Source organism: Myxocyprinus asiaticus, chromosome 41 (genome assembly GCF_019703515.2).
Source record: "Myxocyprinus asiaticus isolate MX2 ecotype Aquarium Trade chromosome 41, UBuf_Myxa_2, whole genome shotgun sequence".
In the NCBI taxonomy this organism is placed as follows: domain Eukaryota; kingdom Metazoa; phylum Chordata; class Actinopteri; order Cypriniformes; family Catostomidae; genus Myxocyprinus; species Myxocyprinus asiaticus.
The window spans coordinates 11356326-11384001 of record NC_059384.1 but is presented as its reverse complement, the minus strand read 5'-3'; the positions used below and the strand labels follow the sequence as shown (position 1 = coordinate 11384001).

Below are 27676 nucleotides of genomic sequence, written 5' to 3'. Positions count from 1 at the left end.
GTGACGTAGTGACTCTCACTACGGGGACGAATCTCAGTTGCCTCCCCGTCTGAGACCGTCAATCCACGCATCTTATCACATGGCTTGTTGAGTGCGTGACCACGGAGATGTAGCGCGTGTGGAGGCTTCATGCTATTCTCTGTGGCATCCACGCACAACTCACCACGTGCCCCACCGAGAGCGAGAACCACATTATAGCGACCACGAAGAGGTTACCCCATGTGACTCTACCCTCCTTACCAACCGGGCCAATTTGGGTGCTTAGGAGACCTGGCTGGAGTCACTCAGCATGCCCTGGATTCGAACTCGCGACTCGACTCGACTCGACGCGACTCGCGGGGTGGTAGTCAGCGTCAATACTTGCTTTGAGCTACCCAGGCCCCCTCATTCTGACTTATTTGTTGAATTGGTTCAATGACTAATAAAGAACTGACCCCAAAAAAATAATTTGCTCACAATTATGTCACAATTATGCATGTTGTAAATGATTTAATTTAACAAAATTTTGTCTTTATAAATATCACGCTTTACATTTTTCTCACACAGTACAAATGGGTGTTCATACATGAAAATATACATTCACTGAGCACTTTATTTGGAATACCTGTACTCCTACTTATTCATGCAATTATCTAATATCTAATCAGTGAATCGTGTGGCAGCAGTGCAAAGCATAAAATCATGTTTATGTTCACATCAACCACCAGAATGGGGAAAAAATGTGATCTCTGTTATTTCGACCGTGGCATGATTGTTGGTGTCAGATGGGCTGGTTTGAGTATTTCTGTAACTGCTGATCTCCTGGGATTTTCACCCACAACAGTCTCTAGAGTTTACTCAGAATGGTGCCAAAAACCAAAAACATCCGTGAGCGTCAGTTTTGCGGACTGAAAAGCCTTGTTGATGAGAGAGGTCAACGGAGAATGGCCAGACTGGTTCGAGCTGACAGAAAGGCGACGGTAACTCAGATAACCCCTCTGTACAATTAATGAGCAGAATAGCATCTCAGAATGCACAACCTTGAGGCGGATGGGCTACAGCAGAAGACCACGCTGGGCACTTTATTAGGACCATAGTGTTCCTAATAAAGTGCTAAGTGAGTGTCAGTCTAAAGCTGCCATTATATATTTGGAAGGCGGTCCCTTGCAAAGGGATCATCATGTTTGAAAACTACTGCTCTAGAGGAGACGTGTGAAATTACTGGGGTCTTTCTGAGGAGAACAATCTGAGAAGCAGGAGACTTATTTGCTCTCCATTTAATCTAATTGCCATCTAGTAGAACAATCGAGAAAGAAATCTCTTTTTTTCTTTCCTAGGGGCATTCACCAGTATTCATTATCAGTCCAAACTGCCATTAATGAGCCTGATTTTGTATTCAGAATAGAATGATCAGAACAGATATTAATGAACCTTTATCTGTTTGTTTTAGGGATCATTACAAGGAACTGCACTACAGAAGGCTGGTCTGAAGTGTATCCTAGCATCCACAGTGTTTGCTTTGAGTCCAAACCAAACTCAGCCAAGGTGAGTGAGTGAGTGAACTTATGCAAAAAAGGAAAGTTAAATCTTGCAACAATTCCCCATTAAATAGATTAACAGTAAAGGGGCGTTCACACATACAGTGATCTACAGCGACAAAGCTATTTAAAGTCATTGGTTTTTAAGAGAGTTAGCAACTTCTGGGGAAATAAGCAGTATCAACTCTAGGCCATCCGATATGGGCATGTCCAGCAATGCGACAAAATTTAGAAAAGTTTAATGTTATGCAAATGAGCAATGACCCTGTGCTGCGACAAGCAGTGGCAGTGAAGACATTGTACCGCACATAATTTGTCTTCTGTGTAGTCGAGTGTAGGCAAGATGAAGCAGAACTTATTGTTACTTTGACCAATTTCACTGTTCCATATGATTTATCTTTTTTTTTTTTTTTTTTTGCCCCACATACAGGGATCTAATCAATTGTCAAAAAATTTCAGCTTTCTGAGTGACTTCAATAATGCATTGATAATAGTTAATCTTGTTCATGATATTGTTCTTGTCAAAATAGAAAGATTTCTTATTTTTACCAGCAATACATCTAATTTTTGTGATTGGATTTTAACAGCTATGGGCAGTTGCGCAGCCACCAGTAACGTTACACTGACCAGCAGTAGGAACGCCAAATAGCGACCAGATAGTACAGAAACCTGGCGACCCCCAGCAATAAAATCACTGTATGTGTGAACATGGCATAACACTATAAACAGTATTAGGATCAGTGTATTAACCATCCTGAAGGAGGTATGCATGAATGGTGGTGTGAAATGAAGATTGTTTTGTCTGAGAGGCACTGTCACTCCCTACATGTGCTACACCATTAGAAAAATCTCTATGCCTTGAAACAAAGGGCACTTCAGGACTCTGAACCTTTTAGTGCCCACTTTCTAGCCTGTATTGATGGCAGCTGGGCCTACATTTGGGGCAGAAACAGTGTTTGTGTGTGTGCTTTGGAAATGTGTGTGTGTGTCTGTAAGCGATTGCGTACATGTATGCATGTGTGTTCATGCGTGTGTTTGACAGTGACAGAAAGCATTAGAAGTTTGAAAGACAGAGAGCAGCTGGTAGAAGCTTATTTTGATGGACTCTCAACCAAATTGCTCTCAGTATTATATTTCTTCTCAAAGTCCCGAATTTGGAGACAAATTATTTTAGATGCGTTTGAAGTTGAAAAGAGAGCCAGAGAGCCAAAAAGAGATGATAAAAGAAACAGAGTGCATAGAGGTGCTTTGTTCCTGCAGAATATAAAAGAACTATAAATGTCCAGTAACATGTAACGGTTTGTATTTCATAAGAATAGTGGATTTTATCTGTTCATATCATTAGTTTCATGGAACGGGCAGTTGCACATTAAATTTACAGTTTCATCCTGCAATTTTGTTTTCGTGATGGTATTTGCAGGGGGTCACTCAGAGAGGAATAATCATGAGCTACTGAACTGAAAAGGAGGGAATTTTTAGTGTCAAGCAAAATCCCTTGAGCAGAGTAAACTGAATAATTTGGAGTTCAGATGATTCCGAAAAGGGGTTTCCATTAAGTTATTATACAAATATTCTATATTGGGTCATTTTAAAACAGTTCCAGTCCTGAATTCTGATGGGCTAATACAGTGTTCCAGCTGTGTTAAAGTACACACTACTACATTTTTTTTTTTAATTAAAAATGTGCTTCATGTGGTAAATCTTAATTAACTGGTTTCATTCAAGTCAAAAATATTATTAAACGTCACTGAATAAACCTGAATATATTAGGTTACACCAACAAAACTTATTATAAGGGTTAGATCAGGAAGAAATTGCTCCTTAAAGGAATAGTTCACCTCAAAATGAAAATTATCTAATTTACTCACCCTCATGCCATCCCAGATGTGTATGACTTTCTCTCTTCTGCTGAACACAGAGATTTTTAGAAGAATATTTCAGTTCTGTAGGTCCTAATAATGCAAGTGAATGGGTACCACAATTTTGAAGCTCCAAAAAGCACATAAAGGTAGCATGAACGTAATCCATATGCCTCCAGTGTTTAAAACCATGTTTTCAGAAGCAATATGATAGGTGTGGATGAGAAACAGACCAATATTTAAGTCCTTTTTTACTATCAATCTTCACTTTCACGTTCACATTCTTCTTCTTTTGTTTTTGGCAATTCACATTCTTCGTGCATATCACCACCTACTGGGCAGGGAGGAGAAAAGGGACTTAAATATTGATCTGTTTCTCACCCACACCTATCATATCGCTTCTGAAGATTAAGACTTAACCGCTAGAGTCTTATGGATTATGTGAGGACCTACAGAGCTGACACATTCTTCTAAAAATCTTTGTTTGTGTTCTGTAGAAGAAAGAAAGTCATACACATCTGGGATGGCATGAGGGTGAGTAAATGAGATAATTTTCATTTTTTTGGTGAACTAACCTTTAAGGGAACAATTGCAGAATATTACTTTTTTCAGTGTGATAACAGCTATGATGTGAAACAGAATATTGTTTTGTTATTGTTGACATGTCTGGGACTATAATCATCTAGCCAAAGATGGCATTTAATTAATTTATAAAAAAATAAAATAAAATCCCATTATAATGAAAAATTGTGTCCTTAAATATTTTATGTTATAACCATTTTATCCAGTCTTTTGTGCCTAACAAAACCCCTTATAGAACAGCCTATTGTACCTTTGTGTTTAATTAAACTATATTAGGTGGTTAGACAGTTTTTAAATAAGATAATTGTTGGGCATCTGGATTTGTCCATGCGTTGCACCTTAAAGGCCACCTGCAGTTTTTTCTGTTCATAACTATCAAATTACTTGGCAATATTTTTAATTCATTTGTCATATGCCAGCCTGGCTGTAGTCTTCTGCTTGTCCTGATTAATAGTAAAAGTGATTTCCAAACAACTGTTCAACATTCATTTGGAACTGAACTGTAACTGATCTCACAGTAATGAGACTCATTATGAATTTATTCATAAGCTGTAGTCATTAAAACACCTGGATTTGCGTCATGCATCCTGTGAGCGTCCGTGTCTGACCGAAGCGTACTTTGGGCTTAACCCTTACTCTAAACCCTAATCCTACCCCTAAACCTACTCGGTCCTCAAACTCAGTAGCAGCAAATGAGAATCTTGTAAGAATTTTCAGAACAACATGTAGTTACACAATAAATTAATTGTATCGGATGGTTTTTAATGGTAGTACATAGTAGTTAAAGACACCTAATATAAAGTGTGACCAATCTTTAAAATGTCATGGAAATAGGAATTTCAGTAGTGAATATACATTTTTCTAGTTATGATATTCTGTAAAATATTTATTCGGCTAGATAATGCTCTTTTGTAGAGTTAAACTGGCTAACAAGTCTGTTCTTTTCAATGAATTGGTTCTCAGCTTTTTACAAATAGGTCTAAAGGATTCATTAGCAAATCGGTCGGAATCAATATAATCTTTAAAGATCCACAAATGACTGAAAAGAAACCCTGTGTTAAGTCAAACATTTATTTTCACAAGAATGAAAAAAATGTTTTTACTTCTTCACAGGGCAGGTTTTACCTTAAGATTTGTGGCATGATTAAGTCTTCGTGACATAATTTATAGCATAATTAATCCTAACTGAATTCCTAATAGAATGTGCAGATCTGTGCTATTTATTATAAGGGTGGGGAGCTTTGCGAATGCATGGAATGAAAGGAACGTTGGGAAATTTAACCTCAAACGCAGAATGAAGAAACTGTAATTTTGATGAAGGGAAAATGTCTCCAACAAAATCTGATAAAACCTACTCACCATACTAACTCAAATAGCCATCTGAGGATACCAAATAAGGATTCAAATGCAAATATTACTGTACTGCAAAAACCATTTTATTTATTATGAAGAGTAAGTGTCCTAATACTGTAAGTATTAAAGGTTAAGTTCACCCAAAAATGAATAAACTGTTATCATTTAATCATCGCCATGCTGTTCAAAACCTGTATGACATTCTTTCTTATGTGGAACACAAAAGGAGATATTAGGCAGAATGACTAAGATACCCTTAGTCACCATTCACTTTCAATGCATCTTTTTTCATACAATGAAAGGGAATGGTGATTGAAACAGAATATTCTGCCAAAGCAAGTCAAATGGGTTGCAACAACATAAGAGTGACTAAATGATTGAATGGATTTTAATGTTTGGGTGAACTATTCCTTCCCAGATTAAGTTGAGGCAAAAGCAAAGGTTCTGGCAAAAAACAAAAAACAAATTTGGGGTGTAAAAGTGTACAGTTTAATCAATTATATTGGAGAAAAATTTAGTCTTGGTTGTACAACAAAATGACTTTAAACCACACCAGGGAGAATACAGTATTCAAGAGAAAAACATTGAAATTCCCCCTGCTTCAAGAAGGCAAGATTCCAATCTTCTTTGACTTGAGAAATGCCTGATCTGATTCCATTTGAGTGCCTTTTCCATAAAAATGTCAACACATGGGCTGCGTGTTTTGTATTCTTTTACTCTGTCACCTCTCAGGACTGTTTGGTTTTGAGTGTTTGTGGGCACACGTCATCTCCAACAGCGAGGGCAAACACATCTTATGGCTGTATAAACAGCCTTCTTATGCTCACTGAGTTGTCAGTGCTACTTGAGGTGATACCACGGATCAGAACAGACACGGTGACACATCAGCCTCCTCTGATTGGCTACATGATGAAAGGAGAGGAATGCCGTGACTAAAACAGCCTTAAATGGAGCAAATCAGCCTGTCTCAGGCTATAGACACAAAACAAGATGAGCCAGCATATAAATTGGATTTTAACTGAATTTCATTATTGAACCTGTGACATCTCAGTAAGCAAAGCAAAAGATTTGCTACACATACAAAGTAACTATTCCTAAGACATTTAAATGCTTAATTGAACAACAATGCAAATTAGAGGCTTTTCTTCACACTGAACAGATACACAGATTCTTTATTTACTTAATTAAATTTTCCCCCTTGACCTTCAGTTATAGTGTTAGCGAAGATTATTATTTTTTTTTTGTTGCACTAAACACGTCATTGTACTGTAATGAATTTACTAGTAATACATTTTACTTCCCATTATTTAGTATTACTGTCCATTTTCCTTCCTCTCTCTGACCCTTAGAAATAAACAGGCTGATTTTTCTACTGTAGCTTTAAGACTTCTGTAAATAACCCCTGTTATAATTGACTGTCGTACTAAATATGCATTGTAATGTAAAGTTGAGCAGTCATTTGTTAATATGGTCATGGTTCTGGCATCAATAACACAAAGTTCCCTATCTGTCACTCACTCGACGTTGTGTCGATGTAGTGACACTAGGAGTCACTCTTGCGCGCCCAAGACACCTCTGGTCTTTGATAAAAGGCCAATGAAAATTGGCGAGTGGTATTTGCACGCCACTCCCCCAGACATACGGGTATAAAAGGAGTTGGTATGCAACCACTCATTCAGATTTTCTCTTCGGAGCCGAATGGTCATGCTCACTGAGCTGAATTCTCACGACTGTTCATTCACCTCTGCTGGATCTGACAGCGCATTTCAGCAGCTTCTCCCTCCTCTGCACTGGTGCACTGCAGAGAACGCCCCTGGGTGCTTCGGCAGAAAAGAGAGAGTATATTTTCCTGAAAGAGTATATTTTTCTAAAAGAGTGGCACACACGGAATGTCTTTTTAAAGACGCGTCTTTTTAAAGATGACTTTCCGATGTGTGTTATTCCTGGTTGTGGTCGTTACCTCTCAACTTCAGACGGTCACGATTGCTGTCTTTCGTGTCTGGGCGCGACCCACATGGAGGCAGCATTCGTGGAAGGTTCATGTTCTCACTGATCACGAGAACATGACCATGGCAACGTTGCGGTCGCGGCTTGCTTTCGTAAGAAAAGCGTCGGGCTAGAGTCGAACCCTCCGCTCTCCCCTGAACCCTCGCAGCTCGATGATTGGTTCCTGGGCTCGCGGTGCCGCTCAAAGCAGCCGCGCCCCGCTCCAGTGCCTTTCTACCTGGAAGTGCACGAGGAGCTGACAAAATTGTGAGAGGCACCTTTTACTGCCCGGTCCCGATTTCTCAGTTCCCCCACCCTCACTACCCTTGATGGCGGGGCGGCCAGGGGCTATACGGTGATTCCCCTGGTGGATAAGTTGCTCGCGGTGCACCTATGCCCACAGAGTGCCGCCACCTGGCACGGACGTCCAAAGCTCCCGTCCAAGCTCTGTAGGTTCATGTCGTCCCTGACGGCCAAAGCCTACAGCGCTGCTGGACAAGCCGCCTCTGCCCTGCACGCCATGGCTCTCCTGCAAGTCCAACAAGCCAAGGTGCTAAAAGAACTGCACAAGGGTAGTTCCGCCCCAGATTTGATGCAGGAATTGCGCTCGGCGACCGACCTCGCTCTCCGAGCGGCGAAGGTCACTGCGCGGTCTCTCGGGCAGACGATGTCCACATTAGTGGTCCAGGAGCGCCACCTTTGGCTCAACCTGGTAGAGATGGGTGAGGCTGACAAGACACGGTTCCTTGCTGCCCCCTGCCCCTACTTCATCATACCGAAAAAAGGCGGTGGATTGCGGCCAATCTTGGACCTGCGAGTACTAAACTGGGCTTTACACAGGCTCCCGTTCAAGATGCTGATGCAGAAACGCATTCTGGCGAGCGTCCAGCATCAAGATTGACGCGTACTTTCACGTCTCGATTCTACCTCGACACAGACCCTTCCTGCGGTTTGCATTTGAGAGTCAGGTGTATCAGTACACGGTCCTCCCTTTCGGCCTGTCCTTGTCCCCTCGTGTCTTCATGAAGGTCGCAGAGGCAGCTCTTGCCCCGTTAAGGGAAGTGGGCATTCGCATTCTCAACTATCTCGACGATTGGCTAATCCTAGCTCACTCTCGGGACATGTGTGCACACAGGGACTTGCTGCTCTCGCACCTCAGCCAATTAGGGCTTCAGGTCAACCGGGAAAAGAGCATCTCTTCTCTCGGTTTGGAGTTGAACTCAGTCTCATTGACAGCGCGCCTCACGAATGAGCACGCACAGTCGGTGCTGACCTGTTTGAAGGTGTTCAAACAGAAAACAGCGGTTCCACTGAAACTCTTTCAGAGGCTTCTGGGGCATATGGCATCCTCAGCGGTGGCCACCCCGCTCAGGTTGATGCATATGAGACCGCTTCAGCACTGGTTTCAGACTTGAACCCCGAGATGGGCATGGCGCCACGGGACACATTGCATGGCCATCACGCCAGTCTGTCACGTCTCTTCAGCCCTTGGACCCACCTCTCGTTTCTACGGGCAGGTGTTCCCCTAGAGCAGGTCTCCAGTCATGTTGTGGTCACGACAGACACCTCCAAAATGGGCTGGGGCGCTGTTTGCAATGGGCACGCAGCCGCCGGCTTATGGACGGGCCAGCGGCTGCGTTGGCACATCAACTGCCTCGAGTTGTTGGCAATTCTGCTCACCCTGCGGAGGTTCCGGCCGTTGATCCAGGGCAAGCACATGTTAGTTCGGACTCCTCGTCTCCTCCTCTGGAGTCAGCAGCACTTCAAGTCACTGCGAGCCACTCACATCCCGGACGACCTCAACACTGCAGCGGACGCGCTGTCACGGCAGGTTACCATCAGGAGAGAGTGGAGACTCCACCCTCAAGTGGTCCAGCTGATTTGGAGTCGATTCGGACAGGCACAGGTAGACCTATTCGCCTCCCAAGAATGCTCCCACTGCCCGCTCTGGTACGCCCTGACCGAGGCACCTCTTGGCATAGATGCGCTGGCACACAGCTGGCCTCCTGGCCTACACAAATATGCATTTCCCCCAGTGAGCCTACTTACACGGACTCTGTGCAAGGTCGGGGAGGACGAGGAGCAGGTCATCCTGGTAGCACCCTACTGGCCCACCCAGACGTGGTTCTCGGACCTCATGCTCCTCGCAACAGCCCCCCCCCGGTGAATTCCTCTGAGGAAGGACCTTCTTTCTCAAGGACGGGGCACCATCTGGAACCTCTGGAATCTCCATGTCTGGCCCCTGGACAGGACGCGGAAGACCTAAGCAGTCTACCACCCGCGGTGGTAGACACGATCACTCAGGCTAGGACCCCCTCTATGAGGCACCTGTATGCCTTTAAGTGGCATCTGTTCACTAAGTGGTGTTCTTCCCTACGGGAAGACCCCCAGAGATGCGCAGTCAGATAGGTGCTTTCCTTCCAGCAGGAGAGGTTGGAAGGGCGGCTGTACCCTTCCACCTTGAAGGTGTACGTTGCTGCTATAGCAGCACACCACAACACAGTCAACAGTAAGTCCTTAGGGAAGCATGACCTGATCATCAGGTTCCTGAGAGGCACCAGGAGGCTGAACCCCTCCAGACCGTACCTCGTTCCCTCATGGGTCCTCTCTGTAGTTCTTCAGGGTCTACAGAGAGCCCTCTTTGAGCCTTTGCAGTCAACTGAGCTTAAGGAACTCTCCTTGAAGACTGCCCTCCTGACTGCACTCACTTCCATCAAGAGGGTAGGAGACCTGCAAGTGTTCTCTGTCAGCGAAATGTGCCTGGAGTTCGGTCCGGGCTACTCTCAAGTGATCTTGAGACCCCGACCAGGCTATGTGCCCAAGGTTCCCACGACCCCTTTTAGGGACCAGGTGGTGAACCTGCGAGCGCTGCCCCAGGAGGAGGCAGACCCAGCCCTGTAGTTGCTGTGTCCGGTGCGCGCTTTATGCATCTATTTGGATCGCACGCAGAGCTTTAGGATTTCTGAGCAGCTCTTTGTCTGCTTTGGTGCACAGCAGAAAGGAAGCACTGTCTCCAAGCAGAGGATCGCCCACTAGCTCATTGATGCCATAGCTATGAGCCCATTCTACCAGGGGTGTAGCGGCCTCCTGGGTCCTGGCCAGGGGTGTCTCTCTAACAGACATTTGCAGAGCAGCGGGCTGGGCAACACCCAACACTCTGCAAGGTTCTACAACCTCAGGGTGGAACCGGTTTCGTCCCAGGTAGTGGCACGCAATACAAGCGGATAAGCCCAGGATAGCCAGCTGGGTGTATCGCTTGCACATAGTGCCTTTCACCTCCTCTGAGCTGAAGACATGCGCCATTAATTCCCAGTAGTGTTCACAAACTATGTTCCCTAGTTGACTTCCTCCGAGCCCTGTGGCAGTCAAGTTTTCAGAGAGACTCGTTGCAGGCCCAGTACACATGCTAACTAAGAGCCCTGTTCTGGGGTAGGTGCTCCACATGTGGTGGTTCCCTGTAAGGTAACCCCATGCGATGTATATCTTCCGCTAATTCGTTCCCCTGTTGGAAAACTGCATCTTCCTTGGGCAGAGCCCCCTCTGCCACAGTCTCCATGTTTGTATTAACTCCTCCTCCGTTGGTTAGGATCTATCATGAGATTTCTCCACATGGACGGCAAGACTATGTGACGTATTTTCCACTTAAATATCCCCCCCTCTCTTTGGGCGAGGTGTGGTCTCTGCGGTGTCCTCCCCTTGGGAGGGATACCCCCCGACTAGACCTGGTGGCCCAGTCGGATAATCCCCCTTGTTTTTTAGGGAGTGGAAAAAAAGAAGGGGAAAAGAGGCCACGACTGGGTTAGCCTGTCTCTATCTTTTGGGTAGTCGACTTGTCCCCAAAGGGCCGTTCGACACTCATAACTGTGTTGGGGGAGGTTACGTGTCGGCCTGGTGCGCTGGCTTCGAGGCACACAGTTGTCTGCCCGTCACACACCGGCAGTTCACGTAACACAGTTCAGCCAGTTGCGGCGTTTTGTATAGGGACCCCTAGTGTCACTACATCGACACAATGTCGAGTGAGTGACAGATACGGAACGTCCTGGTTACTTGCGTAACCTCCGTTCCCTGATGGAGGGAACGAGACGTTGTGTCCCTCCTGCCACAACGCTGAACTACCCGCTGAAATGGCCGGACCTTGTCTCGGCTCCTCAGCATAAAACCTGAATGAGTGGTTGCATACCAGCTCCTTTTATACCCGTATGTCCGGGGGAGTGGCATGCAAATACCACTCGGCAATTTTCATTGGCCTTTTATCAAAGACCAGAGGTGTCTCGGGCTCCCAAGAGTAACCCCTAGTGTCACTACATCGACACAACGTCTCGTTCCCTCCATCAGGGAACGGAGGTTACGCAAGTAACCAGGACGTTTTGCTGCTTAGTTTCCATAAATTGGTTAAAGGTATAGTTCACCCAAAAATGAAAATTCAGTCATTGTTTACTCACCCCTGTGATGTTATAATCCCATATGACTTTCTTTAATTTTCTTAACACAAAAGTAAAAAAAAAAAATAATTGTGCTCATTGATGTCATACAATGGCAGTTTATGGTGACCACTCCTTCGAGCTTAAAAAAGGATGCAAAAGTATAATTCAGAAGTCTAATAAATTATTGTATGTGACCAATGCCTTGTTCTGAATGCAAATGATAAGGTTTGTTGAGAAACAAACCAAAATCTGATGTATTATTTAGTAAAAATCTTCACTGACCATTGCTCTTCTGTTCACGTTCATGAGAGTGCACGAGAGCAGCAGTTTCACTTCCTCCTCTTGCGAGATGGGGAATTCAAGCTTTACATTGTGAATGTTAAAGTATTTTTTGGTTTTCAATATCAAGATTTTAGGTTAAAATTCGTATTAATGTTTAAGGGAAAGTATATCTTAGGTGATGTGACTTGTCACCATTTCTTTTAAGTTTTTCCAAATTTTAACCCCTTAAACTCTGGTGCATTTTTGTGCTACCGATTTTTCACACTCAAATTAAAAAGCTCATCATTCACACATACTGTGGACTAATTGCAAAAAATTGGTCTTATTTTTTCTGAACACCCCCCAAATAAAAGAGCCTAATTATGCTTCTTTTTTTATTTCTTTTTTTTTTATGTTTTCAGCCCTTATTCTGTTATTTTATGTAACATAAATGCAAAATTGATGGTATTCTATGAAAATGTTAGATTCTAAGCTTTCAAAAGATACCCCATATGCCTGACTTATCTCTCCAGGGACTTGAATGTTTTAGGCGTAAACTTATTTCACGATATAGCATTCCCAGAGTTTACCATTTTAAATCAACTTTCTGCCTTCACTTAGTTCATTATAAATGGTTCTGCAATGAGACAAATTATTATTATTATTATTATTATTATTTATTTTTTATTTTCTCCGCTTTTTCTCCCCAATTTGGAATGCCCAATTCCCAGTGCGTTCTAAGTCCTCATAGTGGCGTAGTGACTCGCCTCAATCCGGGTGGTGGAGGACGAATCTCAGTTGCCTCTGCGTCTGAGACCGTCAATCCACGCATCTTATCACGTGGCTCGTTGAGCGTGTTACCGCAGAGACATAGTGCATAGTGAGGTTACCCCATGTGACTCTACCCTACCTAGCAACCTAGCAACCGGGCCAATTTGGTTGCTTAAGAGACCTGGCTGGAGTCACTCAGCATGCCCTGGATTCGAACTCGCTACTCCAGGGGTGATAGTCAGCGTCTTTACTTGCTGAACTACCCAGGCCCCCTAAGACAAATTATTTGTAAAAGTACAATTATTAAATGTCTTACATTTTTACATAGAAAAACAATTTGAAAACAACGCAGATGGACACAAACATGCGTTCGTTGTGTACGGCCCTTTATGAAGTCATATAATTTTTTTTTAAAACTGTTTTAGATGGAGTAGAGCCTGTCACATCGCAGGACATGTCAACTTTCCAAAATGATTATATGTCAACTACTCATATACAAAATTCTTTCATTTCAAAAGGAGAATCCTATTCTTCATTATGTCCCGCTTTTAAAAACAATTTAATTGTACTTGTGTCTTGTTCGTAATGTTTTAAAAGACTGTCCATCACTTTTGAAACGTTTTGCCATCAGAATAGTTGTAGATGCACTTTTAACCTCATCCAAAGTTCAACACACTCCCCACCATAGGATAGTTGGCAGCCGTGCAGTTTGGGATGCTGCCTAGTTGCCTCTCTGTTGCTGGTTTGAGCGATGAATGGACAGTTCATTATTTTTCATTCTTATCCTGTGTTGGGGGAAATTAAGCATTAGAACAATTTCCTGAAGGCTACTCTACTGTAGCAGAGGGCACATTCCTATCTGTGCACAGTTCTCTCTTTGAAATTAACAGAGATGACTAAAAGTCATCCTCCTGAGGGGTTAGTTCGACCTTGAGTCAAACCTGAGACCTGATTTCTAGACCACATCCCGCTTCACTTCAAAGAAGTCCTGCCCCGGGCCATTTCAGAGAAATTAGAGCAAGAACATTGATGAATTTAATTGGACATTGATCTTCTAACCTTGATTTATTGATCCTGTTTAAAAGGACAAATGATCTTTCTTTTAGAGTTCACCATATAAAGATAATGTGTGCCTTTCACACAAAATGTAGTAAATTAAAGTGAAAGGTGTATTTTAATTAAGTCATTTACTAACCTCTTCAGAGGAGACACTTCATTTTGTGCTCTGAATAAATGGGCTTCTAACAGCTTCTAAATTTTGTCCCTTTAGTGGGACATATATGAAGAAATAAATCTTTTCTTTTCTTTTCTTTCTTTCTTTTTTTGTGTGGATTTTTCCCCTTTATCACCCAATTTGGAATGCCCAATTCCCAGTGCGCATTTAAGTTCTCGTGGTCACGTAGTGATTCGCCTCAATCCGGGTGGCAGAGGATGAATCCCAGTTGCCTCCGCATCTGAGACCATCAACCTGTGCATCTTATCATGTGGCTTGTTGAGCGCATTGCCACGGAGACATAGCGCGTGTGGAGGCTTCACGAAATCCACCACGGCATCTGTGCTCAACTCACCACGTGCCCCACCGGCAACGAACCACATTATAGCGACCACGAGGAGGTTACCCCATGTGACTCTACCCTCCCTAGCAATTTGGTTGCTAAGGAGACCTGGCTGGAGTCACTCAGCACGCCCTGGGATTCGAACTAGCGAACTCCAGGGGTGGTAGCCAGCGTCTTTTGCCACTGAGCTACCCAGGCCCCAATCTTTTCTTTTCTTAAAAAAAAATAAAACAAAACGTTTTGCTGCTTGCTATTTATGTTATTCATGTCACATTATTAGCATGGATGCCAAGGTTAGAAATGAATGGCTGAAGTTTATTTTTAACAAAATCCCTGATCATTTCAGTCAGATATTAACAGTCTGAGAGGCATATTTCAGTATGGATTGTTTTGAATCTGTCACAGTGTGTTCGTATTTTGCAAAGAGTCATTTATTGAAGAATGGAGCTGTCTCAACAGCAAACTCACAGCTCGCAAGTGAGCGCAGAAATGCGCTTTTTCACGATTCATATGCAGAGCACATTTACATAGGAGCCTTAAAGGTACAGCAGCAAAAAATGGCCAATTCGGAGATGGTGAGAGAGAGGTCCGAAAATTGTCATAAAAACTAAATTATGACTGTTTTCATGCAAAATAGTACTAACTAATATAAAAAAACCTTTTATTATAAAAACATTTATGCTATGACCCCTTTAAACTTGCAGATCCACACTACTATTATTATAGTTTAAAGTTTGAGACATTGTCTAAATGGTGCTCATCTTTTCCAGGGCCTTGCATTGCATGTTCAAGTCCATGTGCCATTTTAGTGTCAGTTTTTATCTGAAGTTCTACAGAACTTTTCCATGGGCATCCCATAAAACACATACCACATCCAATAATAAAAAAGTCTCTGTCATAGAAGGAAACGATCACTCATCTCATCCAAATCCGGCATAGTGACTGGTTTTCATCTCCTTGTTTTAATTGCTTCAGCCCAGTTAACCTGCAAGTCTTTCATTGTTTTATGGATGATATATTACAGGCTTAGTTGGAAATATACACATCTTAAAGGGATAGTTCACCCCAAAATTTTAATTCTATCATCATTTACTCACACTCATGTTGTTCCAAGCCAAAAGGATATATATATATATATATATATATATATATATATATATATATATATATATATATATATATATATATAAATAAATAAAATAATAATAAGCATACATGATTAAACTAAACTACACTCTCCACATCCCCTCCCCGAGAGTCCCCCCAAAAAACTAAATATTTGCCCCATTTTTTAAACAAATATGTCCCTAAACCCCAGCCTTCTACTTACCACTTCCTCAAATGCAGCCACCCTCCCCATTTCCACACACCACTCTGAAAAAGAGGGTGCTCCACTTGACTTCCAACCCCTTAAAATTACTTGTCTGCCGATCATGAGACTGGTCAGAACCCAATTTTTAATGTGATTTTCCCCTAAATTCATGACCACCCCATCACCCAAAATACAGAGTCTGGGACAAAGCAAAACCTGAATGTTCAAAACATCACACAAATAACTCCAAATCCTCAACCAAAACTCCTGGATCTTAACACACCTTTTAACACATTTAACTTCTCCGGTTACTTTGATAGAAAGGCTTTGCAGTGGCAAAATAGGGGCAAGGACTTCCTGTTCAACAGAAAACCAGGGAGGGGCTCTTTCAGGTGGTAGCAACCAATGAGCCAAATGCCTGAGGCCAAACGCATAATAATAAAACAAAATCTTGGGTAGGCCTAGCCCACCTTTGTCTATCGGCCTGTGTAACTTATTAAAATGCAATCTGGGACATTTACCATTCCAAATGAAGGACTTCGCTATGCTATCAAATTGCTTCAAAATTTCAAATTGAAATAAGAGAGGGGGACATCTACAGGGAGAGACTGTAGCAGGTAGTTACATTTTGGAATACAATTAATTTTAATAACATTAACCTTCCCAATCATCGATAAATGTAATGAAGCCCACCTGCCCACATCACTCAAAAACCTTTTTATTAAAGGGTCAAAATTAACACTAACTAAATCAGACAAATTTGCTGGGAATAAAATCCCCAAATACTTAATGCCCTGTTTGAAGGCGCCCGGCTGGAAAGCCGTTACTGGACAGTAGGCTGTCAGAGCCAAAGCTTCGGATTTAGACCAATTAGACTTTGTATCCTGAGAACTTGGAAAAGGAATTAATAATTCTGTGGAGGCAAGGCATAGATCTAGTAGGTTCAGAGACAAATAATAAAATATCATCCGCGTAAAGCAGAAGTTTATGCGCCACACCTCCCGCAACCACCCCTGGAAAATCATCCTCCTTTCTTATCGCAGCTGCTAATGGTTCCAGGGCAAGACAGAACAATAAAGGTGAAATAGGGCAACCCTGACGAGTGCCCCTATCCAGAGTAAAATAATCTGAAATTAATCCATTTGTTTGTACCGCTGCTACAGGGTGTCTATAAAGTAACTTAATCCAACCAATAAATGTACTCCCGAACCCATACATTTCCAAAATCTTAAAAAGATAATCCCATTCTACCATATCAAACGCCTTTTCGGCGTCAAGTGAGATGGCAGCGACCGGAGACTGATCATTCGCTACTGACCACATGATATTGATGAGACGCCTGATGTTATCAGAAGAGCTACGGCCAAACTGAAATATGCCTCTCAGACTGTTAATATCTGACTGAAATGATCAGGGATTTTATTAAAAATACGGATGTCATAACTTTACTTAATCGGTTAGCCAGAATTTTTGACAATATTTCTACATTTAGCTGGATCAGGGAGATTGGACAGTAACTTTTACACTCGCTTGGATCTTTGTCCTTTTTAAGAATCAGACTGATCTGGGCTTGTGTCATGGTTGGAGGAAGCTTTCCATTCTTTAATGATTCAGTATAAACTTCTAACAAAAGTGGAGCCAGTTCTGTAGCATAGGATCTAAAAAATTCTGTGGTAAAACCATCTGGCCCCGGAGCCTTGCCAGTAGGTAGGGACTTAATTACCTCGTCAAGCTCCTCCAAGGTTATCTCAGAATCAAGAGAGTTTTTTGCTCAGTCGTCAGTTTAGGAAGATCTAATGTTTCCACAAAGTTTCTAATATCTTCATCAGTAGACGAAGACATGGAACTATAGAGATCAAGGTAGAATTCTTTAAAAGCATTATTAATATCAATGGCTGAGGTAAAAATTTTACCACCAGCAGATTTCACTGAGGGAATGATAGAAAGAGACACTCTCTGCTTTATATATCTAGCTAAAAGCTTCCCTGCTTTGTCACCCAACTCAAAGTATGACTGTCTTGCCCTGAATAACCAAAACTCCACTTTCCACAACAAAATAGTATTATATCTATATTTCAATCGGGTCAATTCTCTGAGGCCATCAGCTGACATACGGCGCTTCAGCTCTGCCTCTGCACTTTTAATATTCTCTTCCAACTCCACGAGTTCTCGTGCTTTGGATTTTTTGATGAATGAGGCATACTGTATGATCCGACCCCCAAGAACCGCCTTAAGTGCCTCCCAAGCCACGCCCACAGAGGATACTGAGGACCAGTTGGTCTCCATATAAACATTGATTTCAGTCTTTAACATTTGTAGGAAATCAGGATTTTGCAAAAGGGACACATTAAGGTGCCAACTATATGATTTCTTTTTCTCTGTATATGGCAGCACCTCTAAACTCACCAGGGCATGATCTGAGACTAAGATATTTCCAATTGAGCAATCAACAACAGAGGAAATGAGGGATTTGGATATTAAAAAAACTATTCTAGAATAAATCTTATGGACTGATGAAAAAAAAATTAAGTCCCTACCAGATGGGTTCAAAAGTCTCCAAATATCTGTAAGACCAAGATTTTTACATATCCTGTGAAGCGTCAGTGTTGCACTAAAAACAATATGTCCACCCCATATCTTCCCAAATTTTTCAGCTTCCTGCAGGGAGAGATGTGTTTCTTGAAGAAACACTATATCATATCACGTTTAAGAAAAGTAATAACCTTGCTTCTTTTTATGGGATGCCCCAACCCATTTACATTCCATGTGGAGAGATAGTTCACTCATATTAACATTTGACATTTTGATATAGTAGAAAACTGTGTGTCAAAAACAAAATTATACAGACCACATTCCCTATTAGTGAAACAATCAAACCCTGAACTTCCCCCCAAAAAAACAAACAGAAAAAAGAAAAACATGCGCATTAACCCTGCACATGACAGCACCAACCAGCGACAATCCCTCTAAACTCAAAAGGTCCATGAACGCCCACAAGCCCCCACGACAACTTTGCCATCGGATTGCTCAATTTTGCCTCACAAATTTGCGAGGCAAAATTACAAAACAGAAATACTTTTTAAAATAAACCCCAGCCAATAGGAAGAATGAACACAAAGAACATGTAGATTCATTCACAGAACTGTCTCAAAGGTGTGATCTTCCACAAAACAAATTCCAGCTGATATAAAACCGTTCAGATTCCTCGGACAGACAAACGAATGTTCAGTGAGCCGGCTGTTATGAGTGCAGCGGACGACGTAATCATTCCAATGTCCCGTAAAAATACTCAACAAAACAAACTCCAGCCAGCAGGAGGAATAAGCACGAAGAACAAACAGATTAATCCACAGCTGTTCCAAAGGAGTGTTATTAAACAGAACAAGCTCCAGCCGCTAGGCGGAACCAATACATAAAGAAACAAAACCGGCATCCCAGTTCCCTGGATGGTTGAGTCAATTACCTCAGAGGCCGCATAAAAGTATTTACCATGACTTACACAGTCCGTCAACTTTATAAAAGACATCCTTTGTGTGAGCATGTAGATATTTTGCGGTAATCCGTAGTGTCCACTCTCAAACTGGCCGGGAACTTCAATGCAAAAGTAATCTTTCGTCAAAGAAAAGTGTTATTCACAAAACAAACTCCAGCCGCTCGGCGGAGCCAACACAAAAAGAAAAAGAAACCAAAATGACGCCCAGCTTCCTCAAAAGCCAGAGTAAGTACAGTGAGTCAACCCGCTCACATGAGAAACACCCAATGGTTTACTCACCCATTGATTCAATAAAAGACATTGCCTGATTGGGACATGTAAATACTTTGCAACCGTCCTTCGTTTCTATTCTCAGTTTGGCCGGAAACATCAGAGCAAAAGTGATCTTTCGCTGATGTAAGAGTTTCTTACATTCCTCGAACCAATCGCGTTTCTCTCTTGTCGAACTCTCAAAGTCCGGGAAAAAGAAAATATGATGGTTCTTCCAAGAAAGCTTCCCTTTGTTCCTTGCCTGGCGCAACACAAGATATTTATCGGATGATCTCAGAAATCTGGCCAGAATCGATCGGGGCCTTCCTCCCTCAGCAGATCTGTGAGCTGGGACTCTGTGAGCTCGCTCAATTTCCAGCTTGTGGCCTGTTATGTCGAGCAGACTCGGGAAAAGCTCGTCTAGGAATTTCACCATATCTCTGCCCTCCTCATGCTCAGGAATTCCAACAATTCGAACATTATTCCTGCGGCTTCTATTCTCAAGATCTTCAAGATTTTCAAGGAGATGTTCCAAATCAACTTTGGTCGTGGGTGGATTAGCGGTTAATTCCCTCTCCGAAGATTCCAAACAATTGATTCGTCTCTCAGCATCAATCACTCTTGTAACTAACTCAGAGAATTTTATTTCCATCGCCGTAATAGATCGACGTATTACAGCGAGATCCTCCAAGTCAGCAAGAATCTTCGTCATCATCACCGACATGTTGGACAACCGACGCTGGATCACCTCTCCTGCCGCGCCATCTAAATAGAATTTATTTTTTGGGTGAACTGTCCCTTTAAAGACAGCGCTGTGCAGCAGGACTTTAACAAGATTGTTTTTATATACATAATTTTACACTAGAATATCATGTTATTGCTTCTTAGGGATTATACATACATACATATATACACAATGCATTAATTAAACACTAAGCATAAAAAACACACATAACATTCTTAAAGAACTAAATAAATTGAAAGAGTAGTAAAATATGCATCTCACTCTAAGTTTATGAGTTTTTCATTGGCTCTTTTGGCTTTATGTTTAAAATACAACATGAAGAATGTTCCGGCTCCTCGTGATGTTCTTGAGTGGGTGCTGTGGTCTCTGTGAATCTAGTGTGCCAGGTAGTATGTCAAGCTAAAAGAATGCTGTTTATGGTGGATGAGTCTGAATCTGAGCTTCATCATACTTTTCTACCACTGAGCAGGCCGTCTGGCAAACTGCATTTCCATAGTTATTAGTCACCTTGTGATCCATTGAGCTCATGTACATTTTTTCTCACAATTAAAACATGCCAGAGAGCTTAAACTCATTGTTTGTATTTGATGATTAGTGTAAATGTATCTGAACAAGTTTAATGTTGTCAGATTTGGACTGTACATTCTGTACTCTTTGGGTAAATACAGAAACAGTGCTACTAACACTTTGAAAAAAATAGTGGTTGGCCTATATGGATTTCTAAATGATCAATGTATCAATATACAGATACTGTGTTGATATTTATAGAGCAGGTTGACTGATGGACGATATTAACATTTATGCATTTGGCAGATGCATTCAAGGTTGTTCATTGTATCATTCATTGTAATCAGTATGTGTCTTTCCTGGTATTATATACATATACACTCACTGAGCACTTTATTAGGAAGACCTGTACATCTACTTATTCATGCGATTATCTAATCAGCCAATCATGTGGCAGCAGTGCAGTGCATAAAATCATGCAGATATGGGCCAGAACCTTCAATTAATGTTCACATCAACCATCAGAATAGGGAAAAAATGTGATCTTAGTGATTTCGACCGTGGCATGATTGTTGGTGCCAGACGGGCTGCTATGAGTATTTCTGTAAATGCTGATCTCCTGGGATTTTCACGCACAACAGTCTCTAGAGTTTACTCATAATGGTGCCAAAAACAAAAAGCATCCAGTGAGTGGCAGTTCTGTGGACGGAAACGCCTTGTTGATGGGAGAGGTCAACGAAGAATGGCCAGACTGGTTCGAGCTGACAGAAAGGCTACGGTAACTCAGATAACCACTCTGTACAACTATAGTGAGCAGAATAGCATCTCAAAATGCACAACACTTCGAACCTTGATGCGAATGGTCTACAACAGCAGAAGACCACGTCAGGTTCCCCTTCTGTCAGCCAAGAACAGAAAGCTGAGGCTGCAGTGGGCCTACCATCTGTGTGTCATGGCTCCGGTGAGTTTGTTGGTTTGTTTTGGATGTTTTGTCATTTTGTCTCCCTCATGTCTCGCAGGCATGGCCGACATGCATGATCAGTGTTTCCATGGGAACACTGATTGTTCCCGGGGGAACGCTGATCATGCCACTGATTAGCGGGCCGAGCAGCACCTGTTCTCCCCTAATTCACTCCCTTCTTTAGCCCATCGGGTTCTCAGTATCACTGCTAGATTATTGTTTGATGTTGAGTACTAACCTCACTCTCTCTGTCTCATATATCTGTTGGTTGCCCACGTGTCAGGTGTGTGGTTGCCTTCCAGTTTTGCTGCGTGTCAGCTGGTCTTCCACGGAGGATACCATGTCTCTGCCCGCATATCGGGAGTAAGATTGCCCATCTCAGCTGGGCGTTGTTCTGCACCTCACTAAGTTTCAACAGAGGATTCTACGAGTCTGTTCCTGACTTCCACAACGCACACACTCATTCTACGAACACACTATTCATGGATTGCCCCTTGCGCAACCATGGCACGCATGATATCGGAGATCGCTTCCTGCTGCTGCAGCCGGTGCCAGGATCTTTGACATTCCACAGCCCAGTGACTGCTCTTATTTGTTGTTAATAAATCCTTTGAACATTTCCTCTGCTCTTGGGTCTGTTTGTTCTTGCTATCGCTCGTTACACTGTGTGCCTCAGCAGAAATTGAGATTCATCTGACCAGGTGATGTTTTTCCAGTCTTTAACTGTCCAGTTTTGGTGAGCATGTTTCCACTGCAGCCTCAGCTTTCTGTTCTTGGCTGACAGAAGTGGAACCCTACGTGGTCTTCTACTGTTGTAGCCCATCTGTCTCAAAATTTGACATGTTGTGCATTCTGAGATGCTATTCTGCTCACTACAGTTGTACAGTGAGGTTATCTGAGTTACGGTAGTGTGACAAGGAGGAGGGCGTGGCCGGACCATGATGACGCACACAAGGCGCTGAGTTGTTGTAATCAGCTGGGGTGGGGGGATAAAGACGAGCCGGGAGTGCCATGGTACTTATCTAAAAATCCATGGTTGGTACTCTTTGGTCCTTTTTTGTTAGCGGAGCTGTTAAGAAACAAAATATGGTTTAAATCTTTTAGAGAAAATAGTTGTATTATATGCAGGATGTCTTGTCTTATATGTAGAAGTGTTTCTCATATAGGCTGTTCTTCTCTCTGTCCAGCTTGTCTTCTACACAGTGGTGAAGACCCTTTACACACTCGGACACAGCCTCTCGCTCATCGCACTTATCACTGGCAGCACAATCCTCCTCCTCTTCAGGTTTGAAACAGATCTTTAAAGGAACAGTTCACACAAAAATGATAATTTTTGTCATTATATACTCACCCTCATGTTGTTCAAAATCCATAAGTCTTTCTTTCTTCTGTGGAACACGAGGAGAAAAGTTTGAAGAGTGCTGATGCTGCCCCTTTTTTGATACACTGAAAGTGAATGGTGACTGAGGCTATCATTCTGCCTATCATCTACTTTTGTGTTTCACATTAGAAAGTCAGACGGGTTTGGAACAACATGTGGGTGAGTAAATGATGACTGAATTTTTATTTATGGTGAACTGTTCCTCTTAAATAGATCCACTTCATATCTGTGTCTGCTTAATATTACGTTATACTTTGTGTGGATGAACAATCCTGTTTTATATTAATTGTGATCATTAAGGAGTTGAATTTGGCAGGCTTCTGAAAGTCTATAATTTAAACTTTTTGACATAGAGGATAAACATTATACTTGGTGTCGTGTTTTATCCTGATAGTGTTTACCTAGCTGGAACAAAAATATTAATTTAAGAAGTTGCCTGGAAATGTGATGAATGGAGAGTTGCTTGACACATCTTTGCTATTTTCTCACATACTCTATAACTACTATCACAAACTGAATTATCTTGTGCTGTCCCATGCTGTTCTGTTCTAACAGAAAACTCCACTGCACAAGGAACTACATCCATCTGAACCTGTTCTTCTCATTTATACTGAGGGCTATTGCTGTGCTGGTCAAAGATGCCATTTTATTTCCCCATGAGAATGTAGAATGCACAAAGCAGGTGTCACTGGTGAGTAAATGCTAATATGACCCCAAGAACATGCAGGATGTTATTAATGACTATATTTTGCGATGCTGCTTTCCAATTATTTTTACTCCTGTTTTGCACTGTGGATCTTGTACTGTGAGATAAATGAAAATTCTAAATTAATTTAAAGGTAAATGCATTGTTCGGCCAAACAGTAAATTCCATGACTCCCACCTCAAACTCTCAACTTTGGTTGCGCCATAAATTTATATGTTGACCACACAAACAAACAAAGCAATGTTTGAAAGCACCACAGAGTCAGTGTTTACACTTTTCAGGAAATCAACCTACGCATGTCTCTACACATTACACTGGGACTGGAGAAATTATTCTAACATCGAAAAAATTACACACTTCACCTTTAAGGGGCTGAACTGAGCTAAGCCACTTTCTTAAAGCATGCATAGTGTCATCTAAACACATCTTATGCTTAATCCATTTCATAAAGTGATTATTTATACCTAACCTGAAACCCAAACATAGCCATTTGCTTGTCACACCAGTACTGCATTCCATGGCATTTCAGAGATATGCAGTAAATGACAAAGTATTTCTTTAATCCTATGTTTAGATTGGTTGCAAGGCCAGCCTGATCATCTTCAATTACTTCATCATGGCAAACTTCTACTGGTTGTTGGTGGAAGGGCTGTACCTTCACACCTTGCTGATGGTCATCTTCTCTGAGAATAGACACTTCATCATTTATCTTCTCATTGGATGGGGTAAGCATTCATTTGAGACCTCTAGTTAAACCCCGTAAGGGCACAGCCCTCTCACACTGTCCCATCATTTTCAGCTGTTTCCTGATTTTAATTTGCTTTTGTTATTTTTTTTCTCTACATCATTTGTGATCCTACACAGAAAGCATGAAATGTCTACTACCCCATAAAATAAATCAGTACAGTTTTTTGTCCTTTAATGATATATTTCCTGTTGAAGCAAAACATTTGTGTGGGACATTCACTGTAAAAAGTGCTAACATGCAGTTGTTACCTTAACCCTCTATTGCATGCTTTATGTAATCATTGTTTAAATGTTTAAATGTTTGATTCACTTTTCTTGCATATAATGGATCTTATTTTTAAAAATCAAAAACATAATAATAATAATAATAATAATAATTTAAGGTATGTTACTTGGGGGCAACTTTGGAAAGAAAGAAATCAAAGGAATTATTTACATTTTTGAAGTGAAAATTAGTATATGACATAATCTAATAGAATTCTCTCGAAGGCAACTTTTTCTCTAAATTTAAATTAAATGTTAAGTACTGTAAATACATAAAAACTTCTAAAAAAATACTAAAAATCTACATAAAAAATAGTGGCTGCATTTGACATCACTGCACAGGGGAGCTATATCCTTTCCATTGTTGCACAATGTTACTTCTAGGCAACAAACATTTAAGCAATTCTTCATAACATACAGATAATAAATATGACTCTAAATGTTTTAAAATTAAGTTTATTCACTAACAAATTTGAATTATATTTTTGATGGGTAAAAAAATAACTGAAAATTGTTCTTTTAAGGGCAGATCTCCAGAGCAAAAAGTGCAGCCACCACACAGAACACAATGAAACAAAAAGATAATGAAATGACAACCAGGATGTCTAATGACCAAAAAGCATTTTGTTGTTTAATTAAAAATCATCCCTTCATTATTAACCATTTTATTACCATCTTATATGCATCATGTGTTTTTGATTCCTCTTTTGGAAGTCGCTTTGAATAAAAGTGTCTGCCAAGTGAATAAATGTAAATGTAAATGAAAAATCTTGTAAAGTGAAGAAAATGGGGATATTACGCAGAGGAACACAGTGCAATTTATTTCTACTTGATCTATACCTTAAAGGAATATTCCGGGTTCAATACAAGTTAAGCTCAATCGACACCATTTGTGGCATAATGCTGATTACATTTAAAATTACATTTATTCATTTGGCAGACACTTTTATCCAAAGCGACTTACAAAAGAGGAAAACATAAGTGAATCATCTTAAGGAGACAGTGGTACAAAAAGTGCAATATTACAAAGTTTCACTAGCATCAGAATGGCACTCAAAACAGATTAAAGTGCAACAAGGAATTTTATAATTTTTTTTAGTTGTCTTTTTTAGTGACTGGTTAAGTGCTCATGGAAAAGAAAAAGCTCATGTTTTTGAAGACAGAAAGAGAGTTAGCTTCACGGATGGAGTTGGGAAGGTCATTCCACCAACATGGTATGATGGAGCCGAAAGTCCGGGAAAGTGTTTTGGTGCCTCTTTGTGTTGGTACAAGAAAGAGACGTTCCTTAGCCGACCGCAGGCTTCTAGTGGGTGCGTAGCTCTGCAGAAATGATTTTAGGTATGCTGGAGCAGACCCAGTGACTGGTTTGTATGCCAGCATCAGAGCCTTGAACTTTATACGTGCATCAACTGGCAGCCAGTGAAGAGAGACAAGGAGTGGTGTAACATGCGCTATCTTTGGTTGATTAAAGACCAGATGTGCTGCTGCATTCTGGATCATTTGTAGGGGTCTAATTGCACATGCAGTGAGGCCTGCAATGAGAGCATTACAGTAGTCCAGTCTAGTTATGACAAGTGACTGAATAAGAAGTTGTGTGACATGTTCAGAGAGGAATGGTCTTATCTTCCTGATATTGTAGTGTAAATCTATATGATCTTGTGGTCTTTGAGATGTGGTCTATGAAATTTAGTTTGTTATCGATGGTTACCCCTAGATTTCTGACCGTTTTGGAAGGTGTTACTGTAGTTGCACCCAGCTGTATGGTGATGTTGTATTTAACAGCAGGGTTGGCTGGAAAGACAAGGAGTTCGGTCTTGGCTGGGTTAAGTTGCGGGTGGTGTTCCTTCATCCAGGCCGAGATGTCTGCCAGGCAGGCAGAGATTCGAGCAGTCAATGTGGTATCGTTGGGCTGGAAAGACAAGTAGAGTTGCGTGTCATCAGTGTAGCATTGGTAAGAAAAACCATGTGCCTGAATGATGGGTCCCAGTGATGTTGTGTATATAGAGAAGAGAAGTGGCCCAAGCACTGAACCCTGAGGTACCCCAGTAAGTAGCTAATGTGACTTGGACACCTCACCTCTCCAGGCTACCTTGAAGGATCTACCTGAGAGATAGGAATTAAACCAGTCAAGCACAGTTCCTGTGATGCCCAGCGAAGAGAAGGTGGAGAGTAAGATCTGATGGTTGACTGTGTTGAAGGCTGCAGAAAGGTCCAGAAGAATAAGGAAGCAAAGAATTGTGGGTTATGAGTGACAACGAAGGATACACCTTATGCATCCTCCGAATTCCCGTGAAAGAAGGTCGCATTTGAAGTGTCCTACTCACTTTTATGAAACGAGACAGCCTCGATGACGTATGCGGCCGACAAATACGACCTCCGGAGGACACAGCCTTCCAAACGAGACACAGCCCAAGAATGGCTTCTCCTAATGCACAAGTTTTATTTTTCATTATTCTATTTATTTTCTACTTTTATAACACAAGAGATGCTTTTCAGTTTTGTAGCTGATTGTGACCAAATACCTTTTGTATTTTATCAGCCCTACAAAAATATATGACCTATGCAAGAGTGCATTCTGTTTTCTGCTTAGTGCTTAATACACTAAAGGAGGCTGTAGTGTGCCAACTACCTCAGGGGGTACTAAATGACGCTAGATGGAACAAACTGTAATTTGCACTACTGTCTGTTCAAAATAAATGAAAAGAAACCTAGCATTTGGGATTTGTTGCTTTTTCCTGTTGTACCGAACTCATATCGAACCATGACCCCAAAACCGAGGTATGTACTGAACCGTGACTTCTGTGTACCGTTACACCCCTACTAGATAGGTTGTTAAAGTAGAGCTTAGTGTGTCTGTGGCAGTGTTTACATCCAAGGTGGAAAATACATTTTGTGTGGGAAGAGAGGTAGAGACAGCAGTGGAAAGGCGACAGGGTGAAAGAGAACGGAGGTTACGGCAAAAGGAAACCAAAGGTGGAGTCTGTTTTAATGTAGATGGGAGA

General features: G+C 41.6%; 1 protein-coding gene across 1 annotated transcript in view; it reads left to right on the top strand.

The window, feature by feature from the left end:
• Positions 1-27676, top strand: part of LOC127431623 (vasoactive intestinal polypeptide receptor 2-like) — a 73269-nt gene that overhangs the window by 34023 nt on the left and 11570 nt on the right. Inside the window, exons 4-7 of the mRNA XM_051682150.1 lie at positions 1430-1524; positions 22764-22861; positions 23513-23648; positions 24238-24388. Of these exons, the coding sequence (XP_051538110.1) occupies positions 1430-1524; positions 22764-22861; positions 23513-23648; positions 24238-24388 (480 nt within the window). The remainder of the gene's footprint in view (positions 1-1429; positions 1525-22763; positions 22862-23512; positions 23649-24237; positions 24389-27676) is intronic.